The sequence below is a fragment of the Castanea sativa genome, chromosome 4, assembly GCF_040712315.1.
Source record: "Castanea sativa cultivar Marrone di Chiusa Pesio chromosome 4, ASM4071231v1".
Classification (NCBI taxonomy): domain Eukaryota; kingdom Viridiplantae; phylum Streptophyta; class Magnoliopsida; order Fagales; family Fagaceae; genus Castanea; species Castanea sativa.
In genome coordinates, this window is record NC_134016.1 from 28,903,158 (window position 1) to 28,920,381 (window position 17,224).

At 34.3% G+C, this 17,224-nt stretch overlaps 2 protein-coding genes across 2 annotated transcripts; one reads left to right on the top strand and one right to left on the bottom strand.

The window, feature by feature from the left end:
• Positions 1 to 6,504: 6,504 nt before the first annotated feature.
• Positions 6,505 to 7,215, top strand: LOC142631272 (non-specific lipid-transfer protein 2). Its single transcript, XM_075805400.1, has one exon. The coding sequence runs from the start codon at positions 6,648 to 6,650 to the stop codon at positions 6,927 to 6,929; it is 282 nt and encodes a 93-aa protein (XP_075661515.1). The 5' UTR covers positions 6,505 to 6,647; the 3' UTR covers positions 6,930 to 7,215.
• Positions 7,216 to 9,386: 2,171 nt separating this feature from the next.
• Positions 9,387 to 16,140, bottom strand: LOC142630313 (kinesin-like protein NACK1). Its single transcript, XM_075804290.1, has 15 exons — positions 15,878 to 16,140; positions 14,614 to 14,993; positions 14,406 to 14,495; positions 14,216 to 14,316; positions 13,565 to 13,681; positions 13,380 to 13,461; positions 13,216 to 13,283; positions 13,052 to 13,111; positions 12,835 to 12,959; positions 11,931 to 12,129; positions 11,724 to 11,834; positions 11,539 to 11,631; positions 10,479 to 11,432; positions 10,020 to 10,345; positions 9,387 to 9,914 (listed from the first exon to the last, which is right to left on the bottom strand). Exons 2-15 carry the CDS (start codon positions 14,849 to 14,851, stop codon positions 9,587 to 9,589), a joined length of 2,892 nt encoding a protein of 963 aa, XP_075660405.1. The 5' UTR covers positions 14,852 to 14,993; positions 15,878 to 16,140; the 3' UTR covers positions 9,387 to 9,586.
• Positions 16,141 to 17,224: the final 1,084 nt, after the last annotated feature.

Sequence of the window (17,224 nt, forward strand, 5' to 3'; positions counted from 1 at the left end):
CACTTATAGAGTGTTATATCTTAAAAGGACTAGTCACAATTGAGGCTCCGTGTAATTGTTAATAAAACTCAGTTCAACCCAGTATATGTCTGATGTGACTCATCATACACCTAAACATATCACACAATCAATCAAATTGGAGCATTACAAACTCTCTCTAATGTCCTCGTTAAGGCCCATTTTGTGAGGTAATGTCTCCAAGTCTACAAGAGATTACCAAGCCAGCTCTAATACCATATGTAACGACTCAAGGAAAAGCACTAGTCACATCTGCGTTTTACCTCAAAATGACTAGTTATAATAGAGGCTTCTTATAGTTGTTAATAAAGCTCAATTCAACCCAATATATGCTCGATGTGAGATTCATCACACACCCACATATATCACACAATCAATCAAATTGAGGTATAGCTACATCTGCGCTATACCTCAAAAGGACTAGTTACAACTGACTATTCTTGTAGTTGTTAATAAAGCCTAATTCAACCTAGTATATGCTCGATGTGAGACTCATCATTCGTCCACACATATCACACTATCAATCAAATTGGGGGCATCACACATTATAATCCATTTTAGGAACCAAAATAGTATTTTATCCTATTGGAAAAAAAAAAAAAAAAAAAAAAAAAGAAGCTTGTTTTTCATCCTTATTTTTGTTCCTAAAATATTGGGGAAAAAAAAACTATTTACAAAGTTTAAGGATGAAAAAAGAATTTTTCAAAGTTTAGGAATGAAAAACAAACTTTGGTAATGTTTAGGAACCAAAATAGTATTTTATCCTAAAGTTATCTTTTCTAACCTTCTACACTGCAATTTATTAGATTATCCATGCGTATTATTCAAACAAATCACATAATTCATTAAAGAAATCACGTGACTAAAATTACATATGAATAGTATCCTTAATTGGCACGTAGTAAGTTGAAACAGAATAGTTTCAAATATGTTAGGAGCTAAACATTTTCCCTCCCATAGACAGGAACCATTTTGTGGATTTGTTAGCAAACAAAGAGAATCTTTTAGATAATTTTTTTTTTCAATGTACTGAATCATCCTCCCTTATTATAAGCCAATTATTGGCAGTGCTAAGTGTGTTGTTTACCACACTATTTTGTACTTGATCTTTTAGTAATTTAATCCACCCGTCGGGGAAAAAAAAATTTGGTTTATCTTCGAGTTGTCAAGCACAAGTGCATTGTCAATTTCCCTTCGAGTGGCTATCATTGAGTAAAATTGCCTTTTTGTTCCACATTCCAAATTGCATTCGTTGACTTTGAGCATTTCACCTTTCACTCAAAGACAAATGAATCTCGTATCTTCTTTCTTCAGGCCAAACAAATGAACAATAGCAAAAAAAATAAATAACCAAACGCCCTAACCAATTGAGCAAGGTTTTGGTTCACTCTATATGTTTCCAATATGAAAATAGAGCACAATTTTAAAAAAAATTAAATTAAATTGTTCCCTGGTATAAGAAGTCAGACCAATCACCCTTGAAGCAATAGAGGAGTGGTCAAAGGCCAATAAACTTAATAAAGTATATTAGAATATGTTAACGGGTGTCTTTAAGACAATCGTTAGAGATAATAAAAATGGTCTAATTTACATTGAGAAATAACGAAATAATAAAAATCAATAAAATTAGACTTTATTTTTATATAAAGTGGTTTGACGGCCTATGAAAAATAGTTTTTCTGCGTTGAAATTTGATCTTAAGGATTGCCCTTAGGGCACTTGATGGAGAGACCCGTATTTTTTATCCTTTTTTTTTTTTTTTTGGGTATCTCAAACCTGCAATTTTAAAATAGGAAAAGTCATTTACATTTAGTGCTCAGAAGAGCATATCAAGGATTAGAAAACTATGAATTATGGTTGGTAAATGTGTGAAAGTTTACTATTTATTTATTTTCATATAAAGCTCCTTAAAATAATATAAAGTGGCTTCTCTTTACTCTCCGGGGACATTGCTTTACGAAAAAAGTTGCTGCATATGCAATTGTGCATGCCTATTGCCTAGATAACTCCACAGCCTGAAATCATATAGTACTACAATATGCTTAGTTCTGTTCCAAGCCACGCTTCACAAAACAAGATTGATGCACTTTATTGGATCCAACAAGCAGAACCTATATTTTTTCATGTTGCAATAGTGACTTAGCTAGATTCAAATCACAGTAAAAAACATCTAGACTTATCGGAATAGACAGTAGCATATAGCATGCAAGATTACTGTTATTGTTACTTTGACTTTATAGTTTTGGTGGACTATATATATGAAGGAGCTTTTGATGGCCTAACAACTCAACAATAGAGCCAACTTCAAGAGATTTATAGTTTAACTGGTACCTCTTGATGTGTTTTTTTTTTTTTTTTTACAGAAACATTCATTATTTAAATTTTTTCTTCCTCATTTAGCGAATAAAAACACACAATAGAGCCAAAGTGCAGGAGGTTAATGACAATGGAGTGCGATTACATATTGTTTTCTAGTGAACTTTTCACTGTGGCACTACTAACCACTGCCAAGGACAAAAATTAACTCAAGTTATTAATAATAAGACAAAGGATTCTATCCGATACTCTATTGCATTGGAGCACTAAACTGACATGATTATTGACATGTGATTATTTTTAAACACATATCATATCTGTGTTTGATTCAGTACTCCAAAACATTAGACACAAACCAAAATCTTTAATAATAGAAATGCTGTCGATCAATTAAGCATGAAGATTAAAAGGTGAAAGTACCATGATTTTAAAGGCCCACATAATGATATCAAGCACTCTAATTTTGACCTTGAGTGGACCACTTTCCACCAGTACAACTAACAAATCAAGCACTCTAATTTTGACCTTGAGCGGTCCACTAACAACCAGTACTACCAATAATAATGATCGACTTCACGCTGTAATGATGCTACTTCGCCTGATTCGATTTCTCACTCAGAAATGGATAATTAGCTCCCAAACAACAACGTAAAGGTGAAGAAGGTCTTGCCTTAGAAAATTCAATAAGTTTAAAAAATATTTCATAAGCCGATAAGCTGTTAATAGTAGATGATAGAGTGATGTTAATTGTAGATTCAAATGAAAATCAATAAAACCAGCCAATTTAATTATTATGAGAATTATTGTTTCTTTAACAAGATTCTATAAAAATAAAATGATTTTTTGTTATTGAGAAATACTGAAATGAATGGATTTGGCTTCCTTCTAGTGGTTTTGTGCACATGAGAAGACACAATATATACAAACACATGTTTAAAAATGAACATTGGGTTAATCTTGTGTCATGTCATGTGTTCTTAGAGGGAAGCCTTCTCATATGCCCCTAACATATGTCTTAACACATATCAGTCCGTATCCTGTCCGGTGCTCCTACCACATAAGGGAAGCCTCCTTGTTTCCGAAACAACTAGAATAGTCTAGCTAGTTTACCTTTAAAAATTACTTGCCTTTTTCGTGTTTACAAGGTGTCCGAGGCTTTCACTTTTCAATGTACCTCGGGTACTTGCAGTGTACATTATTCAAAAGCTACAATAAAATCACATACGCATAATAAAATCAAACACTTATGATGTAATTTTAAAGGTAAACTAGCTTCATTACGAATTACATGTGGTCCACATGCATGAACAAACTAAATGAATCCAACAAGTTAGTATGTATTTTGTGCAGAAAAGGAGATTGAGCTTTGTCTTTAATGATTAGAAAGAAGTCACTTTGTGTTCCAGCTGCACAATAAATCCTTTTTGCTTCACGAGAAAGCAGAGATAATAGTTGCAAATCTCTGCTACAATGAAAGTTCAACTAATGGGTGCCTACTAAGGCTAAAGACTAAAGAGCAAATGCTAACAAAGTAGAACTTGTCCAAACATTGGATAGTCCTCTTTATGAAAGCTCAACTAATGGGTGCCTACTAAGGCTAAAGACTAAAGAGCAAATGCTAACAAAGTAGAACTTGTCCATACATTGGATAGTCCTCTTTGGACTAAAATTTAATACTTTCTTACATTTTTTTGCCTTAGAATGAAGATTTAAAGTGCCGTGGATCTAATTGATTTCTACTTTTGATAGGCATATATGCACAAGTTATTTCTGTATATGATCGCCTAAATCCATTGATTTGGCATTAAGGAAGAAAAATCAAACATACACGTATGTATGTACCTATGGTATAGTATGGGTTAAAAAGGCTATCTTAACCTCCATAAAGTTTGGTTCTTTTGGCCCCATTGCTTGACCAGAAAATCAATACAAGGTTGCTTTTATTTAGCTCACAGCCAAAAGGCTTTTTATAATTTATTAGAACTAGAATTGTAGAATTTTAGTATTAAGTAAAATATAAAACATACTCACAATAGATGTCAAAGGAGTGACTATAATCATGACTACTTCCAAACCTAAGCGTGACACACTAATCTGTTGTAGCCGTACCTCGACTGATATTAATGCCATACACGTTTCTCCATCAAAACCTAACCTTGCAAATCAGGTAAGCAAAGTTTTTGGCATGCACCTCATTGCGCCTCATAATATCATTATGTTTTCACGTAATCATAATTCCAACAAAAAAGAAATACAAAAGAGGGTATAATACATCGGTAAATTGAATAATTATTAGCTCTTAGCTCTAATTTCACATTCCTATCTTGTGCGATGAAAATGTAAATCTATGAAAACTTTCTAAAGCAAAGTATCAATGTCTTCTTCTTTTTTCTTTTTTCTTTTTTCTTCCTTTTTTTTTTAAAAAAAAAATTTAAGCAAAACCCAGATACATGTGCAGTATAACACATGCCGCACAAGTCTTGTCCCTTATCTTCTTATTATTCCACAAGTAGGCAGATCTCGCGTTCTCATTTTAACCAGTACAATTGTTATAGCATTACTGATAACAAGGTTCATGATGATTAGTGATTATAATCATCATTAGACAAAGCTACTAGTGCAGGTCAAACTAATGATGAGAGCATGTGGCTCCACAATAAGAACTAGTAGTGCAGCTATAACTCAAATCAGCATCACCGAAAGGAACCACTGTGGTGTGAAGGGGGTGGTGGGGCACTATTAACACTTTCATGCTTCTGCATAGCAATTACAAATGAATATAAAAAAAATAAAAAATTGTTCCATAATAAGTGGAGAGAGGTGTAGTCCTCTGATACTTATGATAAGCATGGTAGGGAACAGGTTCCATGCCTATAACGATATTATGAGCAAAAGGGTATTGCTTTTTCATGTCTGAATTTTGCTAGATTTACTAAACAATGTGAAGTACATTGTATGGTGGATGCGGCAATGTCGTGCTAATCATTGTCGATTATGGCCTGCCTTTAATTATTATTTCATACCAATAACATTCACACTCCACTCCGTACACACATGGCGTGTACATGGTCTTAATAGAATGTCCACATTTTACACATGATGTTACGGAGTGTGGAAGTTTTTCATGTGAAACGATCATGGTACTTTAAGAAAATGTTATTCTTCCAAAAAAATGTAATTGATTGGCCACAGAACAATTTGGTGGCATTTTTCAAAGACAAATAAGAATTTACGTACTAGAGGAGTGAATCAAGATAAAATTTTGAGATACGTGCAACCTCAGCCAACTAGGCTGAGATGAGTTTCCGCAAGGAAACAGGCTTCTTGCAGTAGCCATGTGAACAATCAGAATTGATAGATGGATTGTGTACTTGACCTCCACCGAAAGATGACTTACCATGCTAATTGATAAGTCACATTGACTTTGGATCATCAAACATTTCAAAGGTCTTTGCAACTTGACTTACGTGTTCTTCTCATCATTCACTTTGAAATGTTGTGATTCTTTTGAACAATTTCCTCTCTCTCTCTCTCTCTCAAGGTATTTACATTCAGTTCAGTTTGGCATTATAAAAAGGAAGTTAAATTATTGTAAATTAATTAATTAATTAATTAAACTAACTTTTTTGAGTTCACTATCATATTCTTAAGATTTTTAATTTTGTATTAAATCGTTTCAATGAAATATGAAGATGAATTCATTAGGGAGCATCAAACTTTAATCATGAGAGCTTGCTTAGTAACAACTAAGAGCTGTATGGTTTCGTAGGGGGAAAAAGGTGAAAACTTGTCCTACTGTGTAGGTATTACATTCATCCTACTTTTGTTTGACTGTTCCAAGAATTTTTTTTTATGCTTTCTGTGGAAGCCAGTTCACCCTACTCGTGTATTTATCAATTTTCCCTAAACTTATTTAAACTGAGGTGGACAAAGCCAGTGAAGATCGGCCCAGTAAAAAAATTGAATAAAATCGACTAAAATCATTGGATCAGACAGTTTTTTACTGCTAGATTTTTGGACTGAATCAATTTCCTTCTTTCAGTATTGGACCTACTTTAAAGTAATTGGCCCCAACACAAAGACTCCATCTTTTAGGAAAAAATATGTAAATATAAAAAATTTCTTTGGTAACTAATCCAAATCAGAGGTTAATCTTGCCTTTTTCGTGTTTCTTTTTTACCAATCTCTGCTCTATAAATCAAGAGGGAACCCCAGCCAAATGCACCACACACACCCCACCATTTCTCTCTCTCTCTCTCACACACACACACGCACAGACACCAAATCTTTTGATATCCTCAAGTGAGTGGAAAATGAAGGCATCATACATTGCAGTAGTGTGCACTCTGCTGGTGCTGCTCCTAGCTAAAACACAAGTAATAATGGCAGTAACATGCAATCCAACACAGCTGAGCCCTTGTGTGAGTGCAATCACATCTGCAAGTCCCCCATCTACACTGTGCTGCAGTAAGATCAAGGAACAGAAACCCTGCCTCTGCCAGTACCTCAAGAACCCCAACCTCAAAAAGTTTGTCAACTCCCCCAATGCCAGGAAAGTTGCAAACACTTGTGGAACTCCCTTTCCCAAGTGCTAGATGACTAAAACATTCATGGTGGGACTATTTCTCTATCCTATATGCATCATGCTGCTTTGATGCATAATTGTCAAGGGTGGAGATTAGAGAGTTAATTTATGTTAAAGTTGGTGTGGTCTATCGTATATCGTAATATGTTGTTAGTAGCACTAGTTGTGATGGAAATAATGTTGGGGTCATGTGCACATGTTCCCACATTTAGTCTGTTGAGTGGTTTGTCATATACTAGTTGTTGCAAGGCCACTAATGCATTATCAAAATCAATGTTGAACTTGAGCTTTTACTCTGTCTCTCTCTCTCTCTCTCTCTCTCTCTCTCTCTCTCTCACATGGAGCATGCTACACAGTATTTTACTATTTTTTATTATGGATGAAGGGGAGGAATATGGATTAAAGTCACATTTATATGCATATGAAAAAAATAAAAAAATAAATAAAACTGGAAACACACTTTTGCAATTTGTTGGGGTTAGAAGACCAACTGTATTGTAATATCTTCCTAAATTTAATGGAGCACGTAAGCAAAATTTCCAATCATAGCTTAGATTATCGAGGATAGATGAGCTTTCATGGAAGTTGAATCTAGTAGGCTACAAGGACCACAACAAGGGATTTTATTTCACAATGTGGCTTTATGTCACCAGCTGATGTTGATTATTTGGAAGTTCTGATGCTATAGAAAAGTACCTCTTTTTTGTGATATATATATTGCAATCCTAAGTGCGGAGTCTCAATTCCAGTGCATCTGCATAGCTCGTTTGAATTGGCCAACATAATTATTAACCAGCATACTACAGTGAATTAACAGTCATCAATTTTGCAACATAGTGCAAGTAGCTCAGCAGTCAAAAATGTTTCCAAAGTGGAATTTCTCTTACATTAACAACAAATGAGAATGATTGCTAAAATTTAGGCCAACGTGCTAATGGAATTTAAGCTCAGAAGTTGAAGATTGTCTTAAGTCAATTTAAAGGAATGGTTTCCATAAAAGTTTTTCGTGCACTTTTGGTTTCTATATCACAAAAGAAACCATAAATTTACTGGGTAATAACAGACATTAGAAGATAGTTGTTAAATCTGCTGGTGATATGATCAATCCAATAGCTATCTAAAACATCTCTTTCTTGTTTTCTTTTTTTTCCTTCTCAAAATAGGTAGTATATCAAAACTAACCCGTCAAAAATGACTACAACACACCTGTTCAGCAACTCTACCAAAATGAAAGATACCTAATATTTCTAATATTGAATGTATACTCTGAAATCTAGAATGAATGGAACCAAACCAGCGGAATATGTTATGAAGCAACAAAGCAAATATAGAAAGGAAATAAGCTTGCAGAACACAAATGAATCCCAGATTTTTCCTTCCAAAGAGATGTTTTAACTTCATTACTTATAATTGACATCAGCATTTGCTCAAGCTTCCAAAACAAGACAAATTACATATATTCAAGGAGCATAAGAATTTTTTTTTTATAGATATACATTAGTTAGAAAATCTTCTAAGGAAGAGCCCTGTGGACTCGCCCGTAACTGCCAAAACCAATTGTCGGATAACACAGGGGCAATATCTGGACAATCTTATTTTAATTTAGATTAATTTAATTTTACAAGTCAAATTCTACTTAAACTATTGGTCCTTTAGATTTTATTCTATGTCTTGTTAGCTAATTTGGTTATTAGTTGTTATATAATTTCCTAGAGTCAAGTTATTTTTGTAATTCAACAATTAAACTTGACTCAAATCCATTAGGATTAGGGTTTAATCCCTGTAATCTATATAAGAATGATATAAATAAATTTTCAGTTAGAATTTTCCAATGGGCTGGTGCTAATCCAGCCCATCATCCTAGATATTGATTCCTAGGTTTTCTACTCTGCTTGAAACTGATTCCCAGGAACCCTATTCTAAGGTTTATTTTATTTTTCTGTTCTAGATGATTTTGTTATGTTAGTTTTGATATCAATACTGCATGTATAAAGGTAGAACACTTTTTTGAGAACCCCATAAGTCAATACTGCATGTATAAAGGTAATGGGGAGTTAGACATATTTATGTTCATGCTGGAAACGGTAATTCTTAGAGTTGACATTCCATGAAAAATGGTTAAACTGCATAACATCAGCAAAAAGAGAAATTAAAAAATGCTTCTTATGTTTCTCATGCACAATTTGAGATCAAGATAGTAGATTTTGCATGTACTTTTAATACTTTTTAGGTCAAATCAGGTTCCTATTATGGTAAGGTATTATTAATTATGATTTATTTTAGAATATATTTTCTTGTCCGTAAAGTTTTTTACAGTGCCTTTAAATAGGTTCTTGAAGTAGACATGCTTCTTGTGGCTTCCACCCCACCACATTACTTGTACAAGGAATTAAGATAGATAATGGCATTTCCTTTCCCAACAGCGGACCTTATTAATATCCAAAAGTTCAAATCATCAAGCCAGATGGAAGCCAAATGAATTGATTCTTTTATTCAAATATGAATTCATATTACAAAAATTAATATCTCGAGCCATCATCAAGCAAAGTGCGATCAATCAGTCACACGCTAAGAAATAACTAAGACATTTTGGAGGAAAGCTCCAAAATTCAATTGCATGTACAAAAGATAAGAATGGAAAGTTACTTACAAACAAATGTAATTTTTTCACAAATGAATAAGATTTGAAATTTGATTCCAGCCCACAAGCCACTGCCTCTTATCAGATGGAAGCGCAAAATTAAGCTCAAACATCTCCCTTGACATGTTGCCACCTTCTCTGAATCCTACAAGCTTTGCCACTATTTTAGCACTCTCTTGTATATGCTTAGCATCATGGGGATCTGTCCACAGCTTGTTTACTAGTTGCATCTTCCTATGCTTCCCTTCAAGTGGGACATCCCATTTAATGTACAATTCATCTCTCTCTTCCACGGTCAAAAGTGAGGTTAACCTCCTTGCAAGAAATTCCCTTTCACGCTTCAGTGCTTTGATACTGCACATTAGAACAAGATATGAAAATTCAAATTTTCAGTCATCTAGTAAAACTAAAAATGACATTTAATTTTTATTCCAGTAAGCAGAGAGAGAAGAAAAAGACCTTGATGACAAAGAGATTGTGGGCTCCTCCCCTATTTGAGGAGCTGGGCTTGCATTCCCAAGTTCTGCTAGATGCTGCTGTAACCAAGTCAAGCGCCTAAGCTCCACCTCCATGTATATTTGATCAGCTGGGTCCCCCTTGAATAACAAATAAAACTGGGTCCTATGGATGATGGAGACGTAGCACATATCCCATAACTCAATGATCTGCTGCCTTTGATCTCTAAAAGTTACTTGCCATGAAACCTGTGGCTCATCTGGCTCACATGTGTATTCCTCATCCTCCAAATTGTACCCAGCTGCTTCATTTGCTTCCAGCTCCAGCACCTAGAGGCAATATAAAAAATGCAAAAATTAAAACGATAGGAAGACACAAGTGTATCAAAGTGAAACAGGTGAACTTCCGAAACTAGTAGTCAAGATGGGAAGATATTAATAATAGAAAGACAAGATATTATACCTGGCAAACAAGTAGTTGTTTTTGGTATTGAAGTTTGGCCACACGTTCTTTCAATTCTGTAACATATGCTCTTATGCTTCTTACATTCTCTTCTGCTGCATTTTGGAACATCTTCTGCATTTTCTTCATGTTAACTGAACTAGAACGCCGGTAGCCTGAAGTGTTTTCCTTCGATGAGATATCCCCACCCTCTTCATTCTTTGTTGGTGTTTCCTTTTCAGACTCTGGATGAGTCTCACTGGACACAGTATCATCGTTCTCTGGAGCTATATTTTCAATATCAGATTCCAAAACTTGCCGAGAAGCTGATAGAGGTGAGCAAGGAGATCTTATAAAATTTAGCTGGTTGGCTGCATTACTTGAAGCCAAAGGAAGTAACTTCTTTTTAAGTTCCTTCTTAGTCTTGGAGGATGATTCACTGTTATACTGGTGATAATTGCTTGGAAGAGACATTACTAATTTGTCAATAGACTTCTGAACATTTTCAAGCTGCTCCTCAAGGTTGGCGATGGTGCTACCCTGTGAATGAAGTCTTGTAATCTCTTCCTTCAAATTAGCACTAACACTCTTATTAGGAGCAACTACATTTCCAACTTCAACTTCTCTTGGTACTGAACGCACAGAGCGCATGTCTCTTATTTCTGCTTGTAGCTTAGCAATTGTTTCAGCTGCATCCTGGTTACCCAATCTATGACAAGCCACCTCCTTTTGTAGTACTTCAAGAGCTCTATTCGCTTCTTCTCCAAGCTGCTCCTGGAGGTGTTCTAGTTTTCGAATTTCATGCATAAGTGTGAACGGAGCTGTTGATGATTGCCTCATAGACTGCCTTAACATTGTACTTCTCACTTTATCACCACGGCCTAGCTCCTTGCCTTCAAGTTTTGGAGATAGTGCACCGGTATAGGAGAGACATTTCTTCACTGATGGACGGGGAGATTCAATTGGGTTTGAACCCTGAACAATAGAAATGAAAGAGTAAATTGAAATGACATTTTTATTTTTATTTTTTGTGAGAAGTTGAAATTAATCACGTGTATGTGTCAGAGAGAGAGAGAGAGACCTGCTGGTCCTCCTGAAGTTTTTTGCGTAATTCATCCACCTGAGATTGTGCAAGATCTCTTTGGCGTCTCAATTCTTCCATTTCCTTCTCCATCTAGACATGATCAAATACAAGAAATAACCATCATGGATTCAACTCCACTCCACTAACTCCAAAGTCAACCCTGAGATGTATAGCAAACTTACCTGCTGAATTTTGAAATCTTTTTCCTTCTTTGGATCAGGAGTGCGCAGTTCTGCTTCCAACCTGGCTACTTCCTTCTGCAAATGTTTTACTAGCTGCTTGTCTGAAACAACCTGATGAGTGTTTAAAGGGAAAAAAAAATCAGTATTTGTGTTTCTTTTGAAATCAGTAGAAAATGAAATTAACCAGGGGGGACAACGTGACAGTACCATGTTTACTTGGGCATTATTCGTTACTTCTTTTGCCCGGGTAGCAAAGTATAGAGTGTTTCGAGATTGTTCAACATGGCTCATTGCAGGGCTCAAAGTACATATGATGGCGGTGCGTGCATTCCCACCAAGTGAATGCTGCAATATGCGAGTAAGCTTTGAGTCTCTGTAGGGTATATGACCACTTCTTTTGCCGACACTGCATATAAGTGATTCAGGGGGTCAACAATAGGCTATTTAGATGGATGTTTACATTATGCCCCAAGCATCATGGAAAATATTGTACTAAGCTTTAAAATGCTCCTCACAGTATTCGCAAACTGCTAATAAGTTCCACTACCTATAATAAGTATTACAGATTTTGTACCATAACTATGTAAAACACCACAAAGGGGTAAACAATTTCAGTGGAAGTCCAGGAAACTATACAGAAACACTTGATCATATGCAGCTTGCTGCAAAGAGGAAAACTTTTCTAGTGATCCAATCTTCTGGAGATGGGGCTTTCACTTCATTAGTACAACGTACAAATTTTATACAAGTCACCTAAACACAGGACACATGCACTGGTGGGAGGATGTGTGTTTCTTTACAATGCATGTTCACCTGATCCTATCTTCTGTCAATGAGGCTTTCAAGATATTAGTTCATCACAAAGTATGAATTATACATAAATTCATCTAAACTTAGGCCACATTTAGTTCCAGTCCAGATTTCCCTATTTCATTTTTGACAGTTTACATGTTAGGAAGATGTGTGCTTCTTTTCTAGAGCCCAATGCAACTTTTAAAATTGCCCAATGCTCATAAAATAAATAAGCAAATACTACAAGGTTCAAGATGAAAGCAGGTTTTAAGATGCCTATACTGTCCATACAGAAAAGTATGTTATAGTAGATTCTGACCTCAGTTTTCTGATTACTGTTGTGAGTGTCATCAAGCTAAGGTTAATATGGCACCCTTCCCTGAGCCTAGCACCATCTGCATGTGTCTGCGAAGCTCTTTCGCTTCCAGCTAGATCTACAAAATTCTGCAGATCATAGATATTAATGATTACTCTATGAAAGTAAGCATTAGTGCAGTTTAAATTAGCAGGTAAAGGTAAGAATGCTTTATATTTACCAAGCTTGCAACAAAAGACCTCACGCAATCTGAATTTTCACGGAGAGTACTTTCAATTGTCTGTGTGGAGAAACAAAAGTATTTATAATATGTTACTTGTCAGAAGAAAAATCTTCATCTAAATAATAATAATAATACCAAGAGAAATGATCCATGAAAGTTACCAGCCGTATTATCTGATGTGAACGTGAGCTGTTATCATTAAGGGCAGTTTCACCAACTTGCCTTTGAGCTACAAAACCAAAAAATATGGTAAATTCCCACCAAGACATAAAAAAATAATAAGGAAGCTAAGCTAACTCAAGCATAAGGAGATACAATTTTATACCTTCACAAATACTGATCAATTGTCTCAAATGTTGATCATCATTTGCTGTTTCCTCTACCAACTTTTCAACCACGGTACCTTTCTGCATGGAGAGAATGACAAAAATTCCAGATGATGGTGGAAAATATCAGTCAAAAGTCAAAGCAAATTCCTAAAAACAGGAAAAAAATTTACAGATATAATACCTCTGGATCATCCAACAACTTCAGATTGCGACCAGATTCTGAATTTAACAGGTCTCTTACATTCTCATTATATATTTCAAGTCCAGAAATTTTTATTGTAAAATCTCTCTCTGGTGTCTGCAATCATACCAAATGAGCATAAAATTAGTTGGGATATGTGCTGCTGTAACTTCATCAACCCGAGTAAGTAGTCATACAAATAAAGAATTTTGTAACATAGAAAGTTCAAGTGGGAAGCTAGTTATACAAATCAATACTGAAGATTTTGATAAAGTGAAAAACTCCAAGCTCAACTTTTTGAGGGGATACTTGATTTTGTTATTCTTTCTTTTTGCCTAGCCAATACCAGGAATGACTTGAAATACTTTGTAAGTATCTTATCTACTCTATTTTGTAGACATCTTATCTTTTTGTGTCATGAATTTCGTTTAGATACTCTTCAATTATACTGTAATTTTTATTAGATGTAAAAAATTATGCCTTAATCATAATATCGTCATAAATTTTTGCGTATATTTCGGCCTCATGTCAAATTAAAAAATTATCTAGTTCGGGGCGTCAGACCCCCTAAAATAAGTTCCATGCTCTGCCACAGAATAGAATTCAAGAAAAACCCAAGGAACAATAATATTAGGCTACCCTAAAGCTTACATTCATTATATGCCTATAGATATCATTAACAGCTTTCTCTGTGATTCCTCTCATTGTGTACGTCTTCCCGCTGCTAGTTTGTCCATATGCAAATATAGTTGCTGCAATACAAGATATAGAATGATTGTTTAATTCCAAGCAAAAAAAAAAATTAAAAAAGTAGGCAAGATAATTAAAGGATATGTACTACCATTGATGCCCATCAAAGAAGACAGGGCAACAGTTTTAACTCCTTCCTCATACACTGCTTCGGTTATACTAGCAGGACCAAAAACTTTATCTGTAATAAGAAGAACCTAGTTAACTGATGATTTTTGAAAGCATAAACAGAAAGAAAACAAACTTTTAGATACATTATAATAATTAGTTATTGAGAGGAGATGAAAGAAATCAAATACCAAACGAGAACGATGCCGGTTGAGCTGAACGTTCCTGAGGTGGAGGCTTATACACAATTGTATGATCATCAATGCAATCCCATGCAACCTGGTCTTTGGCCAGCTGCTCCCTTTTGTTTAGAGGCCTTAACCGTACTGTTACGACAATCTTCTCTTCCCTAGATCTTGGCCCTCCCGGGGTTGATACTGGTGTCCTGTCTATCTTTGAAGCTGGTGTTCCTGGAGTTCTTACAGTCATCTTTACACTTAAAATCTAGAAGTGAGCTTACAATAACACAATGAAGAAATGGGAACTAGGCCTCTCCCACAAGAATCAAACTCTCTCTGAATGTGACAGTAACTAGGATAGAATAGCAATAGCTGCTAGATCCTAAATGTATCTGTGAAAATCAAATAATGGGTCAGTCTATGAAAAAAGAACTAAAATTGGATTATATTTTAACAACTTTGGGTGAAATTTACAAATCTGAACTTATGAAGATACCATCAAAAGAAATTCAATATAAACCTTAAAATGAAATAGGCGAAAAAAAGGAATTGGGGTTTTAATTTTAATGTTCCTTCCTTACAAAATTTTAGCCCAAATCCTCAATTGTATATAAAATACAGCACAATAACAAAATGAAAATTTTTATTTTATTAGTTCTAAAACATCAAAATCAAAACAAATCAGATGCTTTGTTAAAATGGGTCATTACACACATTTATTTATTTACAGGCTTATTTTATGTTTACTATCAAAGATATTTCAAAGCATATACAAAATCAAAGGATTTTTTTTTTTTTTAATTCCTCACATCACATTGGGGACACACAAGCAGGGAGTGATCATGAACATGCTGAGGATTTTGAAGTGTGATTTTTATTACTCACTTTATTCTCAAAAATTGAACAGAACTAAACTAATATATATACAATGCAATATTATCAAATTCATGTTTACATTTTCTTGGATCAAACAATTTAATCTATCAAACTGCAAATTACAAAATGAAATTATTTAAAAAAAAATATTTCCCCAAAATTTTCTACTCATTTTCAAGTTCAGGTTAGATTTAATCCCAACAAGTTTTTCCTAATCTGTAGATTATTTCCTCATAATCTGAAGCTGATGACTTCAAAATATCCAAGAAGATCAACAATAACAAAAAAAGTTTCCATTTTTAAACACAGATAATAACAACTAAAAAATCGAATTGAATCATAAAAGGAAACTTAGTTATAGATATAGAAATAGAGAACTACAATAGGAAAAATCACTCACCGAAGCTTCGAGAAATATTCGAGGCAGACGAAACGAAACCGAAATCGATCTACAAGTTTACCAAAACAAGAAGAATGGAGTTAGGTTTTTCTGAGACAAATTTGAGAGAGAAAGATAGAGACGAGAGCGTCAGAGAGAGAGAGAAAGCTTTATTGTGGAAAGAGAGAGTTTTCTAGGGTTTGAAGAGAGAGAGAGAGAGAGAGATACAAAAACAAAAAAAAAACGAAATGAAAGAAAAGCTTTTTGAGGTCTCTTCTCTCAGTGTGTGATTGCGATTGCGACACAGCTTTCTCTCTCTCTCTCTCGCTCTGTCCAATCCTTTTTGAATTTGGGTCTCCAACGGCTAGTTCTTCTTTTTCTCGTTTTTCTTTTTTTAAATAACAATAATTTTGTCTCTCTCTCGCCGAGTTAAATCACCAAGTAAAGCGGTCCCAGCTTTCAAGTTCCAACGGTTTTTCTTTGGTTGATTATTATTTTTAATTTAATTCTCCGACAAAAGGACAAAAAAGTAAAAGGGTATGTTGCTCAAGTACCCCTACGATTTTCTGTTATTATTTTTTCGTCCTGCAAAGCCTGCCATATTTATTCTACGCCCATTATTTTTGGAGATACCTATTCTACGAAAACATAACATGTACGAGTTTCATATACTGTAATTTAACTATGTTGTTCATTTTTTTTTTTTTTTTTTTATCTGAACTATGTTGTTCATTAGTCAATATAACTTGAGGAAATGTACCAAAAATTTGAACATAATTTTTGGGTAGCAAATTAGGAAGTATGTGTTCAATAAATTTCTCTTAAGTTGTGTCCTAATGAATTTAAATTGATGTGAATTTCAATTACATCAATTTACAATTTTTTTTTAATTTGGTACATTTTAAAATTACAAAGTTAAGTTGTTTAGTATTAATGATAATGATGGTAATGTTTTTGGAATTGATATGGTGGTGGAATGGCATTAGATATGATGATGTTAATGGAGGTGATAAAATGATAATTGTAGTGGTGCTGGTAATGACACCTTTGTGCCCTGTGACCAACATCAATAGTCAATAAATAGTTAATGTATAAATTTATCTTGAAATTATATACTAGAAATAGCACTCTTGTTTAGTAAAACAAGGAAAATTATTAGTATTTAGAAAATTTTTAACTACAAATTTGAAATAGACTTTTACATGAAAAACTCTTTTCCAAACATTATGCTCCTCAAATCTTGAACCTTTTTTAGGCCTAAGTTTGATCCAAAAACTTAAAAATCTAACCAAGAATAGGTTGTGCCCTAAAAGAAAATCAAATTTATAGTATATTAAGTCAGTCGATATTTGGGTTTTAAAGACCATA

Coding starts and splice junctions, on each gene's coding strand:
- LOC142631272 (XM_075805400.1), top strand. CDS start 6,648: ATGAAGGCATCATACATTGCAGTAGTGTGCACTCTGCTGGTGCTGCTC.
- LOC142630313 (XM_075804290.1), bottom strand. CDS start 14,851: ATGACTGTAAGAACTCCAGGAACACCAGCTTCAAAGATAGACAGGACA. Junction 11,433..11,538: donor AACTTCAGGAGGACCAGCAG/GTCTCTCTCTCT, acceptor TCTATTGTTCAG/GGTTCAAACCCAATTGAATC. Junction 9,915..10,019: donor ACAATCTCTTTGTCATCAAG/GTCTTTTTCTTC, acceptor TCTAATGTGCAG/TATCAAAGCACTGAAGCGTG.